Here is a 22,817-nt window from a genome sequence, read left to right as displayed (position 1 = left end):
ATTTTTGCTCCTAGATATTAATAGTGTTCACTAAAATGTGAAAGCAGATAACATGTTTAAAGGTATTTGAACAAAGTTAAATGTTGGAATTTACATACCTATGAACTGGGTGGTCCATTGAAAGCTGAACACTTACTAATACAATAAATATTGAAGTAATTGAAATTAATTCGTATGTTAATAAATTAAAGCATAAATATTTAGTTACATAATAAAACTAATCTGAGCTCTCCAGCTTACATACAAATCGAGAAAATGGCACTTGAACGTGATCAACGAAATTCAATTCGCGCACTATAAGCAGTTGGGCGTCTCCAATACCACTGTCTACGCCGTCAGCAACTCCAAACGTTGGAGAGGAAGAAGGGCTCTGCAAAAAGGTCAAACTAGACACGAAGGAGTTAAAAAAACAGAGCCCATACCAATCCACTTAACTCCATCAGGGACCATGCAACAGATCTCAGAGTTTCTCACCAGACTGTCTAGAGAGTTTTGAAAAAATCGTTTGAAAGAACCTTGGGAGGTTGGAGAGCCCACTCTTGACACCATAAATAAAAGGAAACCATCTCCTCCGTTGAAAGATTATTTTGAATTCTTTTTTTACTCTTTTGTCCCCCCTCTACAGCCCTGAGGCCAATCCCCTCGACTACTCCTTTTGGGTGTATGTCAAGGAGAAGTTTGCATCAACCAAACACTGAGTGCCTCAAAACCAATGTCAGCCAGCACTGGGAAAGCATGACTGAGAACTATATCCGTAAAGGGTGCTAGACACCAGCCTTCCGCCGCCAGTAAGTAACCATAGTGCTAAGGACGGCTACATTAATTATTAACAGAGCTCAGACAGACATCTATTTATGGTATAAATTTTGTTTAAATTTTATTGAAAATTAATAAATTACATCTTTTTGAAGTTTAAATTTCAAAGTGTTCATATTGTAATGAACCACTCGGTATGTTATAGAAAATGTTTGATTTTAATAATTTAACTTTCATTCCTGATAAAAAAAATATGATTAAGACATCCGTGATTTCTTAGAATTGGTATAAATATCAGTCTATTTTTAAATCAGAATGAAACTTTTTAGTATGAAATTACAATTCCTATTTTTTTTAGATATATACTTATCCTACCAATGGGTTACCCAGTGTTGATCGGGGCAGAAATCACATTGACCATTGTCAATGTAATTTCTTCCAATGTTAAGACCCTCTTTGGTGCAGGCGAGCATTATATTATTGCGTCTGTATATGATCAGGCATTGCTTGGAACAGGAAAGGAGAGGGAAATCACATTGACCATTGTTAATGTAATTTCTTCTCATTTTTTAGACCGTTTCGAAGCGGGCGAGCATTAGAATATAGCGCCTGTATATAATTTGAAGTGTATTATTATGAATTATAAAAAAAAAGTATTATAAACTTCAAATAACATACCAACATATGTATATGCATGAAAAAATTTGCCATAATGAGAAGTACATCTATTATCTTAATCAAAAAATTGTCAAATCAAAACTCGTGACGGAAATTGCTAAAACTGTTTTGTACTAATTTTGCATACAAAAAGTAGTTAATAGCTTGTATCACACAAATCTTACAAGATTTTTTTTCGTACTTGAAAAACCAAAAAAGTTATGGGGAATAATGCTGTCAAAAAAAATAACTCTCGATAACTGGTTCATTTAGCAAATATTGCAAAAAAAATTAAATTAAATATTCAGGAAATTAAAAATACTATTTTTTTTTTAAAGTTTGGTTTTAAAGTTTTAAGTACAAAATGTATTATTTTGTGGCATTAATTTTAAAAAATTGATGTTTAATGAAAAAAGGAGGAAAAATTTGAAAATTATCCATTCGAAATCCAATTTTTGCACCTGAAAAAAAACGAAAGTTCCATTTTCTCCGATTTATTTTTTCACCCATAACTTTTTTTATTCTATAATAAATTTAAAAAACGTCCTAATTCGTATAGTTGTGTTTTGAGACGCCATACATTTTTTTGACTTATACTTAATGACATTCAAAGTTTCACCCTCGTAGATCCAATCGTCCAAACCCATAACGTATACACACAAATTGTATTATAATAGGTTGAACAAAAAGTAATTTTGTATTTTCACCATTTTTTTATATTTAAGTATATCTTGTTCCTCATTGTGACATCAAATCATACGAGAAGATGATGTAAAAGTGTGATTGTATAATACAAATGCTTTTTTGAACAGTATTGCAACTGAATTATCGTGCGTCGAATATGGAGGTATCAAAGGAGGAAATTTGGGATATTCTACAATTTTACTACCTGAAAGGGAAAAACGCGTCAAGAATGACCAAAAAAAATCCTATGTAGTTTTTCGGTTCGTGTTGCACAACAGTGGTTCGAGTATTTTCATTCTGGTCTAGTAGAGGTGAATGAAAAACACGCATGGCAGGCTTGTCGTCGAAAATGTCGATAAAATCATGGAAAATATCGTGTAGACTGTCATGTTAGCATTTGCAGCACCTGACACCAAGTGACTACTACATGTTCTTATCTATGGGCAATGCGCTTGAGGGTACAAATTAGGCCTCAATAGAGGCCTGTGAAAATTGGGTATGCGTTTTTTTTACCTATAGCGACAAGGGATTCGATGAAAAGGGCATTATGATGTTGGATTCTCGTTGGCATTAAGTTATTAACTAGAATGCAGCATACTTGGCTTAAGCAGATGATTGCAACACTTCTTATAAATCATTGAAATAAAGTAAAAAAACAAGAAATTACTTTTTCCACAACCTAATATAAAAATAATAAATATAATAGAAAAAATGTGGTTAAATTAGAAATTTTGACAAATCCATACTCAAATGTTTGAGTTTCGATTATTCGAGATCAATTAAATTCAAATTTTTCAAAAAAGTATTTCCTTCGAGTTTGAGTAATTTTTAGAAGCTTGTGGACTTAAGTAAAATAGAAGTTTTTTTATTTTATTTTGAGTAATACTCGAATGCAACACTCAAGTTCATTATTTATGAATTAGGACAATACATAAAGTCATAATTTAATTTAATTATTATTTTTTTGATCAAATAACTAAATTAGAAAAAAACAAATTTTGACAACATGGAACATAGAAATGAAATTAGTTAAATGAATGTTCCATCCTCCCTCACGTAAAATACGAATTTATGCACTTATATAAGTTATATTTGCAGAAATTAAATTTGAAAGGGACCTCAGGGAATGAAGTAAAAAAATTTTTTTATGTACATAACATATGTAGCCTGACAACACAAAAGCAGGATAGAATGATTTTTCTCAAAATTGAGAGCAGAATATTACATTTGTATTTTGGACATATTATCGTCCATTTCTCTCAACAAATTGTTCTTATTCACACTTTGGGTGTGTTGCAAACTGCACTTAAAATACCCTAACTCACATTGAACTGAATGTGCGAAGGTTCTCGTCCCAGTCGTTCCTAGAGAAGGAAATATACTTTATGTATATGGACTTCAAAAAAAATTATTAGGTCAGACGGAGTAAATACAATACTATAATATTTACTTATACTTAATCAGTGCTACTCCGTCTGAACAATTAAAAAAGCATTAATACATTCTCAAAATATAATCGTTGCAATAAATAAATATTAAAAATTATATATTTTCTGCAAAAAGGGGTCATATCGGTGCGAATATAAGTCTCTTAGATCAAACAAAGGTTTTAAACTATAGCTAAAAGGATTGTGTATCTTAACTTATCCCACAAATTTGTATATAAAGTCTATAATTGATTTAAACATGTAGATCAAAGATTGAGTTGTATGTACATATAAAATATTTAAAAAATTAGGACTTTCTCCTTTTGTTTGCTTACTGTATATTTGATTATACAAGTTTATACATTCGTTATTAAATTTACATATTATTTTATAAAATGTATACCATTGAATAATTGAAGAAAAAAATTAGATGTTGAGATGAAATATTCCTTAAGAAAACGAAAAACTAAGGAAACAATACAAAAGGGATTGAAAAAAAGAAGAGAAAGCAAAAGAAAGTCCACAAAAAACCCGGGAAATATCGGAATCCCATTAATAAATAACAATAGCCTTAAATTTGAGATTTTTTCTATTCAATTTACGAAAACAAAATATATTTTAAGGGAGTCTTAACTACATATATATTATTAATTATCATGTCCTTCATTTTTATTTTGATGAATATTAGTTCGCAGGTTGCTATTTTAATACTCAATCGTGGCTGCAAAAAAAAAAAAATCTAAAATCATAAATGTAAAATATATAAAATACCTAACATCATAATTCCTAAGTATATCTCTAGATAATAACTAAGCAGTACGTCTAGCGGATAAAAAAGATTCTGTGCACAAATACATTTTTCAGCTATTGATCATGTGGGTCTTCGTTTCGCTACTTGGTTTATAGCTGTAGCTCTATCCATAAGTAAGACATAGGTTCCAATGTGAATAATAAGAGAAAAGGGAATAATTTTAAAACCTATATAAAGGACCAATGCAAACCTTATTCTCTCAATCCTAAATATGGCTGCATATTTTATGTTATTATAAGGGTACAATGACCTACTTTGATGAAAAACGGGGGCTTTTTCTTAAATAGAATTATCGAGATAAATATAAAATTATATGTATGTATATTAAATTAAAAAGAAGATTTCGTTCCTTTGGGTTGTGTAGTGTAGCATACAATGTAATAGTACTCCCATATAAAAGACATGTATGCTTTTATTTAGTAGCAGACGTCTTATTCATTTCTCCTTATAATTGAATTTAGCTTTGCATCTCATAATGATATCTCTCTCTGTTTTATTTCATAAATGAATATTTACGTAAATGTATATATTAGTATTGTACATAATATATATAAACTAGTGTTGAGACACGGTTCGATAACCTTTTTTTCTCAATTCGGTTTTAAAGGGTTTTTTCGATTTCTATTGAAACGATGTTTTGGTTCAGACCACAATCTAAGACCTTAGATCGAAATTTAATCGTTATCAAAGCGTGGGCGGATTTTTTCCACAATCCTGATTTATGGGCTGTCACTACAGCTGTAAACTATATTGTATCATGCAACCTTTCATCGGAAAATAAAATAAAAATGGCCGAAAATCAGAAGCGATAAGTATGCTAAACTATCATAACTATGTAATTATTATTGTAGGGAAAGGTTAACAGCTTGAAAAGTATCAATTACAATTCAACCAGTCAACGTTAGAACACTGATTAGATGAAAAGAACAGAAACATTGACAGCTCAAAACAAAATACACTGTATATATTTGTGTTGACAAGTTAACACGATGTTGTACATGGATAATTAATAAACTCATATTACTTAAGATGACGTTATTGTTCCGATGCTCACCATTTTAAAACACAACAGACGTCACAGGGGTGTCCGCACCTTATAAGCTGAAAGGGGATGTAGTCCCTCCCAAAATAAAGAATTTTTTAAAGATTTTTTTTTGTTCAGAATAAAAATAATTTAAGCAAAAATAGGGTTAAAAAATTTTTTAAAGATATTTTTGAATATCTATGATTCTTGAAATTTTTTTCTAACAATTTTTATTTTTTTCTGAATAAATGTTAATTTTTGAATATTTTTCGGAAAATTTAATATTAAAATTTCATTTTTTAATATCTTTTCCAAAAAATGTAATATAGAAAATTTTTTGTGAATAGCTGTGGATTTTTGAAACTTTTTTCCCAACAATTTAGTTATCTGTGCTCTGAATTTTTGAAAAAAAAAATACTCAAAAAATTTAATATCGGATATTTAATTTTAGAAATTCTTCTCCAAAACATTTAATTTATTGTAAACAGATGGGGATTTTTTGAAAAACAATACAAAAAAAATTAATTTTTTGAGAAAATCTATGGATTTTTAAATTTTTTTACGAAAAATTTAATATTTGAAATTTAATTTATGAAAAGAAAATTCAAAAACGAAGCCTGCTCAATATATATATACATAATCCTACGGATCCCCCTACGTCATCAACGATTCATTAATAAAATTGTTCACAGTTTAACAGGAGATCATTCGTATTCAACCTAAATTTTAAATGAGCCGGACGCAAACTAAACTTTTCTTTGGCACTAATCTATATCTAATATTTCATTGGGACCTGCCAAGACCTAACTTATTTAACATCACTTATGTCACAGACCGGTGTATGACTTTCAGACCAACACTAATATATGTATACCTATGTATGTAATATATATGTGTATCACATCATCTCTCTCTCTCTCTCTCTATGTATGCATATTATTTTCTGTTCCATTGAACAAATGAAGGCATAAATCTTGGAGCAAAGTATTCACAGCTAGGTATGTTTGTGCATATGTTGATTCCATGAGTACAACTGCATTTACTTAATGTATAAAGATATGTTATAATAAATAAGGAAAGTTACATGCTTGTACAACATATTTGATGCATCTTTAATTTGTCTTGATGGATGGTAGATATAAAGGATATATTATTTTGTACTTTAAAGATGATTTACCTAAGAAGATAATGATACTAAAACTAATGTTTTATAATTCATCTCTGAGAGAGGATTTTTTTAAAAGGATTTTATTTGGGAGTGAAACAATCATTCTTAGTTTGAAAATAGTAATAGTTTGTATACTTAATACTTATATTGTGTACCACCAGTGTTCAAGTTTTAAGGGGATTAGGGTGGAGGGGGTGATGCTCCCCTCCCTATAATAAAAATAGTCTAAAATCATTCCCCTTTAAAACAAGCATCCCTTCATCACTCTTTTGTGTAATTCAAATAATAAATATGGAGACTGATTCTATAGTAACACTTCATCTAACTTTTATCAACATATTTTATTAAAATAAAAAAGTAAGGTGATGGAAGAAGACCTGTACGAGTACACCAGCAAATTTTATTACCTCTCGAGCCGGTGATAGTTCTATAGAAGCTGCAGGTTGTTTGACTTAAAATGAGAAGTTTCAGTTGTTATTTTACAAGTTTTGCTTAGGTTTTAAAGGAAGGATTACTTTACATTTTTGAAATGGCAATGGTTTTTTTTAAAAGTTATACCACATCATTTAAGTTCAACTCATAGATAGGGATGGGCATTGCACAGAATGTAAGGAGAAGGCAGGGTACTACTGAATTAAGACTCCTTTTAACATCAGCTCCATGTTATATAACTTTGGAAAGAGAAAATGTATTAACGATATAAAGGGTAGAACATTAGTAACTCGCATTAGTGCGGATAAAATATTGTAAAATTATATATATATTGACAAATAACTACAAAAGTAGGTAAGAATTGATGATTCAGAGTGAGATGTTAACACTACGGAGATGTATCAAAGGATGAGCAAAAAAGAATATATTTGGTTCTTTTTATGAGAAGGATTCATGAGAGTCGGAAAGGATCTTTTTGGGTACTCTAGTAATGTTTATTATATGAAATTGTGGATCAAATTAAATTTGCTGAAAAAAAGCAATGTTATACAAATGAATCTCGCTAAGATGATAATAAAAATAATCTTACTCAAATGAGCGAACACGGGAATTGCATATTATATAAATTTAGCTTCAACTATTTAACGATAAATAATTTCGTTTGTAGCTAAATATATAGGAAGTTGATATAAAATATGAAAAGGTTCAGTAGACAAATTAAGAAAACCTCCTTGTTTCTAAAAAAAAAAGATACGAAAAGATTGAAAGATTGGACATAACTCGTTAACCACTACCCCCGGTATTGCAAGTATTGTAGATATTTATCTATACAAATAGTTTATTTTCTCTTTAATTATTTAAGGGATTATAACTTCAGAGATAGTTTTTTAATATGAAATTGGAATGCATAACATTAAGGTTAAAAAGTAGATTTAGACATTAAAAACGATTGTTTCCATTCGTGTTTGAAGAACATTTATTTGAAATGCTGGAAGCAAATTATATTCAACATTTTAATTATTTAGTTATGACGAACTACTTATAATATCAATGGTGTGTTATTGAAAGAATGTAATTAAAAACACTTACCGATAAAAAATATTAATCGTAATTTATGTAAATTTTTTATTTGAGCTTTTTATTGAATAAAGTTATGTTTTGCCTCTCATCGAAATATGTGTTTTTATCAAAGTATATTTCTGTTACAGAGAAAAGTTCGAGAAGCCACTGAGAGAGACTATCGCTATCAGGTGAGTAGCTAATATATATTTATTTCTCATTTCCTTTCATCATCAACATGGGTGAGCAATTTCTCCTTATGCACATCGGAGATGATTTTCAATCCTCAAACAAACACTGAGAGATTTCCGTTTATACCCATTTCTTAAATGAGAAGTATTTCCGATCTCTAATGATACCCTCTATTTTATATAAATATGTTTGTCTGTTGTATACTCGTATACTTCTAAAAAAAATATTTAAATTACGATTTTAAAGAACCAATGACGCTGAAGAAAATGTATATCTCTATTTGCGAAATATTATTACAAACATGTTAACAAATGATATTTAGTTGGCAAAATTATAATTCTGTAGAAATTAGAAGTTTAAGAGCAATTCCTGGGGATACAATTTTTGTAGAGCGCGAGGAAAATGTGGGAGCGATACTTATGGTACCCCTGAATTAAAATCATTTATAGCTAGAATTATAGAAAATATGACCTGGTTCCAGAGGACCATTGGCTCTCACTTTTTTAAACTAAATGCAATATTTATATAATAAAACTATGAGTTAACGTGACTATGATGTCACTATTATAAAATTTCGCCTACCTCTTCAAATATATTCTGGTGCTGTTGCCTGCCGGTATGCTAAAAAAAAGAAGAAAACAGAAATGTGACACAGTAAAAATTTATTTTTTTGAAGCTGTTATAATTATTATTTAATTCTTGAAGGAAGAACATCTAAAAATAAAGTAATCCCTAATGCATGTGCTCATGAAATAAGAGTGTACCACTGAAAGAGTTATAAGTGGAAGTCCTTGTTGGACTCAGAGTAGAATTGAGAATCGGCATGGGGGTAATTCCAACCTATGCTCTTGCTAGATGCAGAATGGGATTTGTGTTTATTTGCTTCGTCTCCTAGCTGCTTGCAGCTAATTTAATTCAACGTCATAAATATGTGCATGTACCTACATTTTTAACATTATTTACGGAAGAGGTAGGTGAGAGTTCTTAAAAACTTTTATTTTTAAGAGAGATATTTTCACTGCGGGAATCTAAGAAAGAATGAATATCATTTCAAAAAAGAACAAAAGAACCCCCTTTATTTTTTTTTCTACAAAAAACAAAAATATCCCTGGTATTATTTAGATCTAACTAACAACTAATGTCATCAACAATAAAATGAAGTTCAAGTGAGACCAATTTTTCGTAAGACCAATCCAGATCGAATTTTTCTTTGAGATCGGTATAGACCGAACTTCTTTAAAAAACTGAATTATTGTGCCCCATTAAAAATCATAACTTTCTCACACCGGTCTAGGAGTGTCAGACCAAAATCCAATAATACAAATAGGTAATGTAGAAGCTTTTGTAAAATTATATAACTAATGTAATGGCTTTATTCAGAAGTGCAATTTCAAAAATCATAAGTAAATGAAAATCATAACGAGAAACTTACCTTTTAGAAAGATTTTATTTTTTCTATACATTGGCACAGAATATCCCTTACCCCTCTCCCATAAATTATAGCGCTGATTATAAGTATGGACGGGCAAAATATTGAAAAAAATAACAGTTCAAGAATTAGAAAAGGAATAACGGTTGTTGTTATATTATATATTTTGCATATGGCTTAAAAAATTACAGCAAAAGTATAACACCATACCACTTTTTGCACATTCTTTAATTGATTTATGTGGTATGGTGTTATACTTTTGCTGTAATTTTTTAAGCCATATGTAAAATATATAATTATAAACGAGGTGTGTTCAAAAAGTAAGATGCCTTTTCAAATTTTGCGGGCAACGTACATTTGGTAAACTTGATTTTTTTTAAGTTAATACACTCGCCACGAACATATATTTACTGTTTCAGCTATATAAAATGTTTAGTTTGTTTGTGAGAGGCATAACAGTTAGAAGTATTTTGTGTGTCCGACAATTGTTGCTATTAAAAAACATGGATCAAAGAATTGGCATCAATTTTTTAATTTGATATTATAAGACATCCTACCTCCAACAGCTGAGTGAAAAACTCAATTTTTTCTTCTCCCTTTTTATTCACTTAGTCACTTTACCTTTCACTACGAAAGGATGGACAACTAAGTGAACGCCGTCCATTGATTTTTTCTGTTATACGTTGAAATGTTTAATAATGAACAGCAAGCATTTTTCGATGTCTTTTTTTATTATTATAATTTGAGTATAGAAAAATGATCTTCAAGTCTGCATGGTATTGTCTATTTAAAATTTAGAGGTTTACAAGACATACTTGAATTATTAATATGTAGCTTTAGATACTCCTACAAAAAACTCAACCCAAGTGCTCAAGTTGTGTGAACCCAGGTTTATAAAAATATATTCTCAAGTCAACTATATATAACTATATATTAGTGGGTAGAAAACAACTGCATCTATATATATATATACAAAATTGATTATAACACTTTTCCAATCCAATGAAACAATTAACTGTTTTAATTAAGTAGTATTAAAACCTGTCATTTTTGTATACGCAGAGTAGCTGTTATTTTATAATATGTGAGATATACGCAACAATAGTGTCTTCTATCAGTCTTAGTAGAAGTTGGCTATGCTCTACTCCCTAAATTTAGAAAAAATCTTGTCTTGAAAAAAAAAAGAATTATTTGTAATATTTTATTTTATTTTAAATAAAGATATTGTAGAAAATCTTTTTGCTTGTCTCCAGGTTTGAGAAGCACTGTCTTACAGTATACAAGAACCCTTCAACTTCATAAGTTCATATGACATTGATCTGTACCATGGAGTTGAAGTCCAGTAATTTATTTTAATGACTCAATTTACATTTATGTGATATTTAGCCCGTCAACAACAAAGTGATTTTTCTCAAAATGAAGTAAGGGTTACATTTGGGTGTTATTTGACAAATTATCTTCAACTTTTATCTCAAATTATTCTTACTAACCCTTTGGATGGGCCGCAAATTTCACTTAAAGTAGACAGAATAGATTGTCACAATAAAGGAATATGAAATGGATATATTTTATTTGAAAGACCATGTCGGTGTGAATGTAAGTCTCTTAAATCAAATAAAGATTTAAAACTATAACTGAAATTATGGGATATCTTAACTAAGACCTTAAATTTAAATTTAAATTAACTCAAATATGAGATTGGGCTGTATGTATCTATAAACTTAAAAAATTGGGATTTTCTCCATTTCTTGATTTTAGTTCAAGATCATTTTTACAGATCACATAAGGGCCTTTTATTTCTAAGATAATGTCTTTATTAGTTAAAAATACTATAGTGAAGGTATTATGAAAAATATAATATATGTATTTTCGAGTAGCATTCTTTGATATCCCAGATGAAAACCACAATGCACTTTTATAGGTATATGCAAATAAGGAATAAGAGGCCTATTGATAAAATAAATTCTTTAAAAGATTTTAAAAAGTGTACTTAATATTCGAGCTAAATGAATATTTATTCTTATTTTAATAATACTTAACTTGATGAGAAGTTATTGAAGAGTTGTTCAAGTACCTGCATCTATGGTTTAAAACTCGCAATTAGAAGTCTTCCAGAAATATGAGAAGAACAAGTGTTATTTATTGATATCGCCAAAAGAAATTTAGAATTCAAGATCATTTTTTGCTAATATTTGTTCATCGATTCTCAATTTCTAAGTTTAAAAAGGTGAAAAAAACAAAAAACAGGTTCAATTAGTGTTGAGTAGTTCCAAAGTTAAGACAGAATAGTTGAACCCCCGTTTCCTACAAAATAACATTGGTATGCGTATAAATATACGTTGTTTCGGTCTACACAAGACTGCAGTCCTACCGGGCCAGTCCTAATAAAACTTTGTAGACCTATGACACGTCCATATTGGTGTTTTACTACAACGGCTGAAATTACATAGTTACTACGTCATTTGAGTCACTCAAGTTTCATCATAATTCATAACTTATTTCAAATAGACAAGATACCTGTAGTTAAAAGTAGGAGGTGTGTGACTAGAACGTATTATTATACGTTCAAGCTATCGTTCATTATTTTCTTAGTCCTTATATTCATCAAACCTAGCTAGGAGATAAGAAAATAAACAGATAGCTAGGACCGTAGGACTGACGGACAGATATATCGGTCCTTAGGAACTTGCAATAGTATAAAAGATCAGATTAATAAAAAAACTAAAAGGGTGGAGGGAGACTGATTGGGCATTCTACACACTTTTTAGAAATTTTGTGTGATGGCCCGTTTGGTAGTCCTTCAAAGTGTTTATCCCCCCCACCCCGAAAGACCTTCAAGCTTGAATAAGCCATAAATCCATTAAGAATAGACTGATTCCATTTTTTTATAAAAAATGGCATATTTGCAAAAAATACAATGAAAACATTATTGCAAAATATAAAAAATGGCGCCCTAGCCATTATTCAAAATTTATTATACCATTTTTCGTGTGAACGTTAACTTACTCATATTTTATATGTGTGCAAAAATTAAAGGGGGGATTTCAATGGTATCACCTTCGTTTATGCCTATAACTATTCACTATAGATCCTTCCCAAAAATAAATCGGTCTTAATCAGTCTCATTTAAAAATAGGCTAAACCAATTTTATAGATGAATTGCTGAATACGTAATTTGTGGCTTTTATGTCTGAATTATCTCGTATTACTCAATTAATGTGCCTGTAGGATTATTTATTTAAATTTCGAAGATGTTTCAGATGTTTCGAGACTCTTTCTTACATAAAAACAATGAAAATATCAACGGTATTTGATTTCTTCTTAAATAAGAAATTCGGTCCCTCGTATGACACCAAAAAAATTTGTGAACGATTTGAAAACTATGAAATATTAGTCCACGGTTTAATACTGTGATCTGGAATGAAATATAGGTCCAAATTGGCTTAGAATAAATCACTTGAGATTGAACTGAAAAAAATAAATCCTCCTCGGTCACAGTGTCATCATTTATAGATACAGTTGAGCTTTTTTATCAGGATGTTTATATGGTATACATTACATTGAATTATGTTGTATATATATGTATAATAACGTAGAATCCACGGGGCTTAGGCCTCCCAATTTACATGTGCAGGAGCTCTAATATATTTCACCTCTTCTATTATGAAAATGCTTCCTACATTCTTGATATTTATAAAAATTATTATATAGTGTAATAATAATATTTTTTCTATAGTCCATCATGCGCAACTTGGTTCGACGCTACGTCACTTTAGAGCAACGAAAGGCCGAGAATGAAGGAGTGACTGAGGACGATGTGAATGAAATCAAAAATGACATCTCTGCTTTCAGATTTGAATTAATTGAGATCATGCGATCCTCAGGGATGAACACAACTTCTGCAACGGGTCCTTCTGGTGAGATTTTTTACCATTCGGCTTTAAATCTATAGAACGTACAATTATATTTCAATTTTCTTTTTCTTTTTATTTTTTCAGGTGCTGCCGGTAAAAAGAATCGACAAAAGGAGCGTCGATTGATGAAGGGATTCAACCTGTCCACAAGTTCATCCACACCAACGGGTAATGCCTTGAGCCATTCCACTTCCACCAATCCCTACCCCTCTCGAAATGGTTCCCAATCCAAAAAGATATCCTTAAATGTTCCTTCCAGTGATATATCCATCGACATGTCGAGTACAACCGGACTTAAATCTCCAGCCAACTCCCAAAATGGTTCTTCAACTTACCTTTCAAATAACGGAAAACGATCTCCCATTTCCAAGTTTGCTCGATTTGCCAAAATGGCAACATCCAAGAGTATTGAGTCACAAGACGGTGCTTCCACAGATGAAAAATCCCAACGATGGGCGTCCATTATGATGAATAGAGCCTCCCATAAAAAGTTTAAATCTCGATTATTGGCGGCAAATCCATCATCCAGCGGTGAGGAAGTTTCTTTAGAAGCAAAAATTGATGAACTTGTTCTTACACCTCCAGAGCTGGAAGGGAGTCGAAATAAATTGACGCGTTCGAATCAAATAGAGGTCGCCTCCGACGAAGACGATGACTGTCGAACTCTTTTACTTCCACAAAAGGACAATAGCAATGAGCCTTCATCCACAGAAGCCAATACGACACACATTATTTCACCATCGATGACGACCACAGCTCTTGATAATGGATCCTCGAATGTAACAAATGGAGGAGGAACGACAACCTCTGTTATAGTGGAGAGACCTATTTCCCCTTCATCCCTTGTTAAAACTCAAAATGGCTCAACATCTAATGTTAAGATCCCTGGAGGCATCAAGCCCACAAATATATCTGGAGTCAACAACTCTGGGTGGTTATAATAAGTTAATGCTACAACATATATTATAATTATTATTTACTTACTTAAATATGTATTTCTACAAAAGAATGAATTAAAATTTATGCAATTGAAAATGCTTACTCCATTAAATTCAACTCATTCTACAACATAATTTTTTTTTAATTATTTATCTATAGATATAGTTATAATAATAACGAATGTGTCAAGTAATTTTTCCATGTATGTATTTTTTTAAATATTTGTGGACATTGAGCGCATATACTATATTGGCATAAAAAAAATATTTCATAGTCTATAGTCATCAGTTTAGGAGTAACAAAATCCTACATACAAATTTTAAGTACAATGAGAAATAAAAAAACACTTTTTTAAATACATATTTTACTTATTTTCTTCATTTTTTATGTATGTATTTGTTTTTTAAGACCCGTCCAAAATCTCATGGTTCTTAGTTATTTCTTATGCATATTATAATAATTTATATATTATTTTAGAGAAAGCAACAAATAATTATTAATACTACTAATAATAACTCGTCTGCCAAATGTGACAAACTTTTTGCCAAATTATAGCCCTTTTCCCTCTTTTTGTATAATATGTATATTATTAATATATGTGATTAATTCTATTTTTTTTTGCATGCTAAATCAATGGAGAGAAGCACAGTCTGTGTGATTCCTTTGCTCATTTTTTTAAATTTTATCATTAATTTAAATTAAATTTCGTTAAAAAAAATGATAGCGTTATTTAAAATTATTATTAAATATATAGTAAAAAAAAATTTCATACATTAAGAAACAAACACTGAGTGTGTTTAGAGCCAGATAGTTAATTATGTGCATCAAAAATATTCCCAATTGGATAGTTTATTTGGCATACTTTCCATTCATAATAAGTCTTGAAATTAGACTGTTTGCTATCCATTATTTGAATTTCTAATTTTCTTGCATACATCAAGGAATACTTTCTGCATGGGAGGTGTACTCTTTGGGATCAGCTAAAGGCATGTTTTAGAGTAGAATAGTTACTCAATGAAATATATATTTAAATTAAAGCAATAGGGCACGAGCAAAGTTAAAAATATATTTTATCTGTAAGGTAGTCCGTAACTACAGTCCGTAACTTAAAAAAAAAATAGCTCATAGTCAGAACAATTTTCTCAACGCCCTCTATCTGAGTAGCATACATCAATATTCAATAATATTATCATTTGGGGAGTTGTATTATTTTGCCACTTGAAGGTTCTCTGTGGCTCTGTTTACAAACAAATACTATAAGTAAATAATATATTGTCTTAAGGCAGTGATTCTCAACTGGAGCCCAGCAGTACATACTCTAAGGTTCTATTGGGTCATTAGAAAATTTATTTTCCAAACAAAAAACATCATCAAAAATTCCAAATAAGTTTTGTTTTTTTAAAGTAGTCACTTTTTTTTAAAAATCCTAGGCCCAAAATATTCGGGCAAAATTAGCTGCCCCCCTCCCTCATTACTCATACAACCCTTTTTTACTAATTATTGTTTTATATCACATGCACCGGGGAGGTTGTGGGGAGGGGCAAATTATGTATTGGTGACATCATCAGGGGCATTTACATTATATTTTTAGAGGGAGAGAGGGCTGTAAGGCTTTTTTGACAATTTCGACAGAATATGTTTTTTTTATAAATTACAAATTTGACGAATAATAACTTATTTTTATAGATTATAAATTGAAATAATTTTTTGTTCGAAAAGTATGATTCTTTATAATATTTTTACTCTGATAACTATAACATTTTTTCAAAAGTCTATGGCCAATGGTCCCCATTTTTCCGCTACCATTCTCTGATACTCTAATTCCTCAAGTCAGTGCTTAAAAGATTGTTTTTATTCAATTATTTCTTTCATTTCAAAACTATTCTACTAAATAAAAAAATAGACATAAGTTGGTCAAAAAAAAAGAAGCGAAAAAAGAGTGGACTTTCCATTTTGTTCCTTGCACACGTCTATTACATGTATACATTACGTGTATTTCTACATTATTCCCTTTTTGAAAATGGGCTTTCAAGCTATAACAAAGCATAAAAACACTATGCTGTAACTAAAAGTCTACGTAAGAATTTATAATAAATCACTCAACCTCTCTGTTGCTTGCTCTTAAATTAAAACATACCTAGATAATAACTTTTCCAATACATATAGTGTAGTAATTACTCATATGTACTTTTCCAATCATTTTTAAAAAATGATGTTTCTATGCCCTACCTATAATTAGTTAATTATAATACAGGTTTAATTATGTTATTCAGATATTGATGACAATATGGCTATCACATTGTTTTGTTTTTTTGTTAATATTTATTGTCCATTTTGCCGATAAAGGATACTACATTAAAATAAATAAGTTAATGGATTCCGTTAAGAAAAAACTATCATTTCCATGAAATGAAAAGACAATTCGCAATTTTCTTTATTTTATTCCTTACTTTGAGTCTATTAATTATGTTTCTATATGCTTTCTATTGGTTGTAAATCATATCACAATCCCAAATGGCCCTAAAGAGTCCTTTATCATTACTAAATCATTATTATTATACTTAATATAGTTTTATTACAATGTATACTTACTTGCAGTAAATTATTCTCAAAACGCCATCTTCCAATTAGCATTTATTTCAATGATTATTCAGGGGCGTCCGCAGGAGGTGCGCTATATGGGATATAGTCAACCCCCCCAAATTAAGGAGTTTTCTTTTTACTAGATTTTTTGGTCTTTTAAAAAAAAATTAAACGAAAATAAGGGTTACTTTTTTCCTACAAATTTAATATTTGAAATTTTTTCCCAAAAAATTTAATTCTCTGTGAATAGCTATGTATTTTTTATTTTGATTTTTTTTTTAAATTTAATTCCATGTACAGGCCAGGCCCTCTTGAAAATATATATATATATATATATAATCCTGCGGGCATTCCTGTTATTATAATTTTTATTTATTTATTTTTTTTTGTTATTTTTTTATTCCACATGTGATGGATCCTGAGAAATCTCGGATCTCATTCTGAAAGGACTCAACTCTTGGGACTGTGATGCATATTACCTAACTTATTATTTATTTCCATTGTATTAGAGCAGATTATCTTATACGAGTGTTTGTAGCTAAAAATTAAGTTTGATTTCCGCTTTCTGGGTTATGTGGGATTCAATGGAGCCATGAGCAAATTTAAGCAAATGTGTTCTCCGCATAGTGGAGTGATAGTATGGAGTTGGGGCCGCAACGTAAATAAAACAAAACACGACATTACCTCGCTAACACAAAAATGTACATCCTTAAATGTTCATTGCTGTCGATCTTTATATTTATTTCCCCCTAATCAGTGTTCTGAACGTTGATTGGCTGAATTAGAAGTACTTATTTTCAAGTGGTTAATATTTGCCTAAAATTATTGAAGAATAATTCATTAGTTGGGAAGAATTTGGCTAACTACTATTTCGGGGTTTATTCCGGTTCCTTTTCGGAGGATAAGTTGCTTGACACAATAAAGGTAACGACGCGAAAAAGACATATACTAATTTATTTTTCTTACGACCCAAATTCAATAATGAGTTTTCAAATAGTAAATATGTAAGGTCTACTAATAAGAAATCCATTAATATTTTTTGAATTTCAATGTTTAATTTAGCATAATAAAAATTATCCAATTTATGTAAAATATGTACCGTTTTGTTTTATAACTTGTTGCCATTTTGAAGGTAATTTCATAATGTCTCTTTCACAAAAACCCCTCATGGCTATTGGCAAAAAGCTGGGAGAGTTGATTTTCATAAGATTCTTTTGAATAGAATCTTTCACCAACAAAATCATTCACCATAGAGAAGAAAAGCTAATAATCACTTTGTGTCAGTTTCGGACTATAAGGTGGATGCATACAGCTCTTGGAGCTTGCGGCGAGTCAATATCGATGTATGTGTTCTAGCGTTGTACTGAAGGAACACAATTCCTCTCCCATTGACCAAAGATGGCCATTTTTGAGTAATGGCTTCCTTCAAACAGTCCAATAGTTGACTGTACAACTCCGAATTAAGAGTTTGGCCATAGGGGAGTAACTCATAGTAAATGATTCCCTGCTAATCTCACCAAACACAAAGCAAAATGTTACCAGCTGTTAATCCTGTCTTTTCCACCGTTTGCACTGGCTCACCGAGATTGGTCCACGACCGTTTTCGCTTGATTTTGCCGTAAGTTACCCATTTTTTATCACCAGTAATCATCTCCTTCAGAAAGGGACCAATTTTGTTGCAATTAAGCAGAGATTCGCAGATGGAGATTCGATCCAACAAATTTTTTTTAGTTAACTCGTGTGCCACCCATACTTATGCTTGAATCCGGCTTTATAAAATTGGTTTCAAAAGGTTTATTGTGCAAATTTTAGGGCAATTGAAAAATTGGTTAAATGACGGTCGGCTTCGACTATTTCCATAACTTTATCGATGTTTTCGATAATTGGTCTTCCAATCTTTGACTTCAAAGTTACAGGAACGGAATCGACTAAACCAAAATTGCGCATGATTGGTTGTTACAGTATACGGACTATAAACATCATTCACATTTTAGCCGTCTGGCTTGCATTTTCGTCTTTATAAAAGAAAAACTGAAAAATATAGCAGATTTTCTCATTGCTTGTGTCCATCTTTGATTTATTGATTAAACAATACTGAGTCCAGCTATAATAAAGTTGTTTAAGTAATATTTTTAATACGAAATCTTATCTTTCTAATGACGTCTAGCTTAACTCGATCGGACTAATACAATTCGAGATCCAGATTGCTAAAGCTATCTTTCGGAAAAATAATTGATTTTTTTTTTACTAGACCTATTATTAATATCCTATCAAATAACATCATCATTCAGGGAGTTGTATAGTTTTGCCGCAAGACGGCATCCCTATCGATCGTTTTGTAAACAAACTAATATAAGTAAACAGAGCTCAGGCCGCATTGAAATGACAGGAAAGTTTTTTTAATACATAATTTGTTTAGTTCTTTTACGCGTTATCTTTTATTTTTATATAATTATATCGTGTCTAATAAATTCACCGTGTGGTAAGGACAAAAAATTTGACATAGTTATATTTTATTTTTCATTATAAGTTCGAAATTTATCTTATCTATTAACTGATATCTTTTTATGATTCTAAACAAATTGATCAAGAGGTAAGAGAAATTTGGGTGTTTTCAATTTTAAATATGCACCTGAATATTATCTTGCACACACCCCCCCCCCCTTAATAAAAACTTGTTGTCAAATTTGTGGAAAATAACTTTTTTTGTGATTTTTTTTTTTTTTTTAGTTGTCACTGTTTTGAAATTAAAATTTAACGCATTCAAAATTGTGTTTTTTTAAGAATTTATTCATTGTTTGAAACTGTGAAATATCATTCGCTGAAATTTTGAATTTTTCAGTAGATTTTAAAGTTTGTTATTTTTTTTTCTTCAAAACGAAGTAATTTGTCAAATTTTGTCTTTTGTCACTTTTATAAAATTTTATGTGTCAAATTTGGCATTTAAAAAAGAAGCCTTTTATCAAAGTTGTCAAAGATTTGTCAAAAAATAAAAAACTCAACATTTTTGAAATAAGTTTAGGGATTTTTGTTTTTTTCCTTTTTTAGAATCTAAAAGTTAATTTTATATTGGTTAAAACTGCTTCAATTGAAGTTTTTTTTATACATAATACCCTTTATTTATATTATATCATGTTCTATAAATTTGCCATGTAATAAGTACTTAAAGTGTACCAATTTATAGTTTCCAACTTTATCCAAGGCCAGCGTTGGTTGGTTTTAACGTCAATGTTCCTGGGGAAAAAATAATGTGCGCCCTTTTTCTTTCTTTCCTCTAGAAAAATTTGATTTTTTTTAATATATATTTTTACTTTTCACAAAATAAAATAATGCAAGACTTTTTTTTTCAAATGATCATTCTTTTTAAATTGTGTCCATATTTCATTTAATGAAGGTTTATTGTTTGTTTTTTTAAATAATGTTTTTATCTATTTTTTTCAAATGTTTGTTCTATTTTTTTGGTAATTTTATGCACAAAAAATTATAAATGTATATTTTTACAAATTTCCTCCAGTTCCTCCCTTACAACCGGTCTTTTCTAAATGTACCCTGATATTTTTGAATATCACTCAAGAAATGTATTGAGTCCTAATTTGTCTTTACTCTTACGAATAAAATGAATTCTTCTAAATAATGCTACTATTCGAAGAAAGTGTGTATATTTTAATCAATGATTTTTTTATTTTTGTTGGAAAAAAATATTTTTTTCTACTTTAAAAATGACCTTTTTTAATCAAAACAAAGGTTAAAAATGTATTCCTTGCCTATTATTTTATTTTTAACAACAAAAGTATATCTAGCTTGGAGAACGGGCCAACAGTCAGGGGGTGAAGCGAGGGAGATTGCTTGACATCCACCATGGAGTATCTGATTTGGAAAAAATAAGATGCCTCTAGGAACGTTTAATCATCATTTAAGTAGTAGCTAGGGAAAAAAATGAAATGAATGCCTTTTGAAAAAATAAAATATACCTTTTTCAGAAATAGATAAAAATATCATTTATATTAAAAACATCATTAAACTGAATATCAAAAAACTATAGAAAAAGTTTAGAAAAAATGACCTAAAAAAGGTCCTGAAATTAAAAACCACTTTCTAAAACAAACGTCTTTCAAACAATTATTTGCAAAGCCTTAGTCTTATTCTTTAAAAAAGATCAGCTCTTATTAGAATTGGAATTTTTTTTTTTTAATTTATAAACCTATGAAATTACATACAAAAAAAAGAAAAACCGGAAAATTTTCTGTACAGCTAAATATCTCGTCGACATAACCTTTTATGATAAATTTTTACTTGGAAGTATACTAGATATTGTAAATCTGTTTCGTCAATTATACTTTATTATAGTCATTCCTCATTGTTATGTTTAGATCTTGTTGTAACTTTTATTTATTTAACTAAAAACAGCAATAGCTACAACTGATACTTGTATATATGTATTGTATATTCGTACATCATAACTCATAACTGTTTTGATTTGTTTTGTTCCTATGTCTTTGGGATTATGATTTTTAATTGTAAATTGTATTTTTCATCTGGAAATATTTATAGTAACTAGAACCACTACTTCTAATTAAGCTTCATGTCCACATATGTATTAATGAATAATATTTTATATGAATAAAGAGTCTTGTCAAGCATCTGAATTTTGAGCATCAATATTTTATGGAAGTATTTGAGTAAACTATGGACTTTGCACTCAAATTTGTGAGATGAGTTAAGACACCCAAGAATTTTTGCTGGAGTTTAGAGCCTTTATTTGAATTAATGGACCGTATTGGTCCTGATTAAGCCTTTTAAATCAAATCTGTCAATTTTTCATTCTTTTATTCTAATGATCAATTTTGACTATAAAGTACAATTTGAGGCATACCCTAAGGGATAATAAGGCAAAATTTGTCCATATAAATTTCCGATAATTCACCGAAGAAAACAAATGTAATCCACACTCAATTTTAAGAAAAAACATTAAAACTTGATTTGTATTAACGAAGGGGTGACAGATGGGAAGTTGCGAGTGGTAACCCCCCCCCCCTCCCCTCTTGCAATTTTCTGTAACTCCAATATGTTATCTCAAAATTAACTACATGATACATTTGAATACAAAAAAATCATATCTGCACCTTTGATGTGATATCGGGGAGTAAGGACGAATCCTTTCATTGGAGAATTATTCTTTACGGATCTAGGAAGTTTCACCGTGAACGTGTCTGTCTTGTACGTATTCCCTTTTTGTCTGTTAGTCTTCTGAAATTTTCGACTTGAAGCGCTTTTGCCTTGCAACTTTTTTACCGTGGATAATAATACGTACTTACAATAGGTTTTTATTGGGATTTTTATTATTGTATTCGAGATTTAATAGATTAGAAACAACAAAATATCAACAGGACAAACACAATTGTTTAAACTTTAATACGTAGGTTTTATAAGCATTTGGAAGGAATCACGATATTACTAATGCTATGGTTTGTTACGAAGAATCATTGGGATTTATACACAGTCATTTTCTTCATCAAAATCCCATGAAGAGAAATTGAAATCCCTAATTGCATCAAGGATTGTACTATAGTTATATATCAATATAGAGAACTCATCCATGAAAGTCTTCGTGACTTTGAGAATATGATATATAGTAAAATATCTACAAAATTTAGATTCAGAGCCAAATTTTGAAATGAAATAACACTATGTATATTGAAAATTTAAGATATTAACAATGGAGGATCATACATTTATGGAAGC

At 30.0% G+C, this 22,817-nt stretch overlaps 1 protein-coding gene across 1 annotated transcript in view; it reads left to right on the top strand.

Moving 5' to 3' along the window:
* The window catches only part of LOC121114400 (transient receptor potential-gamma protein-like), a 311,931-nt gene extending 297,081 nt beyond the window's left edge, over nt 1-14,850 (top strand). Inside the window, 3 exon segments of the mRNA XM_071886890.1 lie at nt 8,168-8,209; nt 13,376-13,556; nt 13,638-14,850. Of these exon segments, the coding sequence (XP_071742991.1) occupies nt 8,168-8,209; nt 13,376-13,556; nt 13,638-14,494 (1,080 nt within the window). The 3' untranslated portion in view covers nt 14,495-14,850.
* The last annotated feature ends 7,967 nt before the right edge of the window (nt 14,851-22,817 follow it).

Source organism: Lepeophtheirus salmonis, chromosome 3 (assembly GCF_016086655.4).
Source record: "Lepeophtheirus salmonis chromosome 3, UVic_Lsal_1.4, whole genome shotgun sequence".
Lineage (NCBI taxonomy): Eukaryota > Metazoa > Arthropoda > Copepoda > Siphonostomatoida > Caligidae > Lepeophtheirus > Lepeophtheirus salmonis.
Note: the sequence above shows the minus strand (reverse complement) of the source record. Positions and strands in the feature narration are given on the sequence as shown.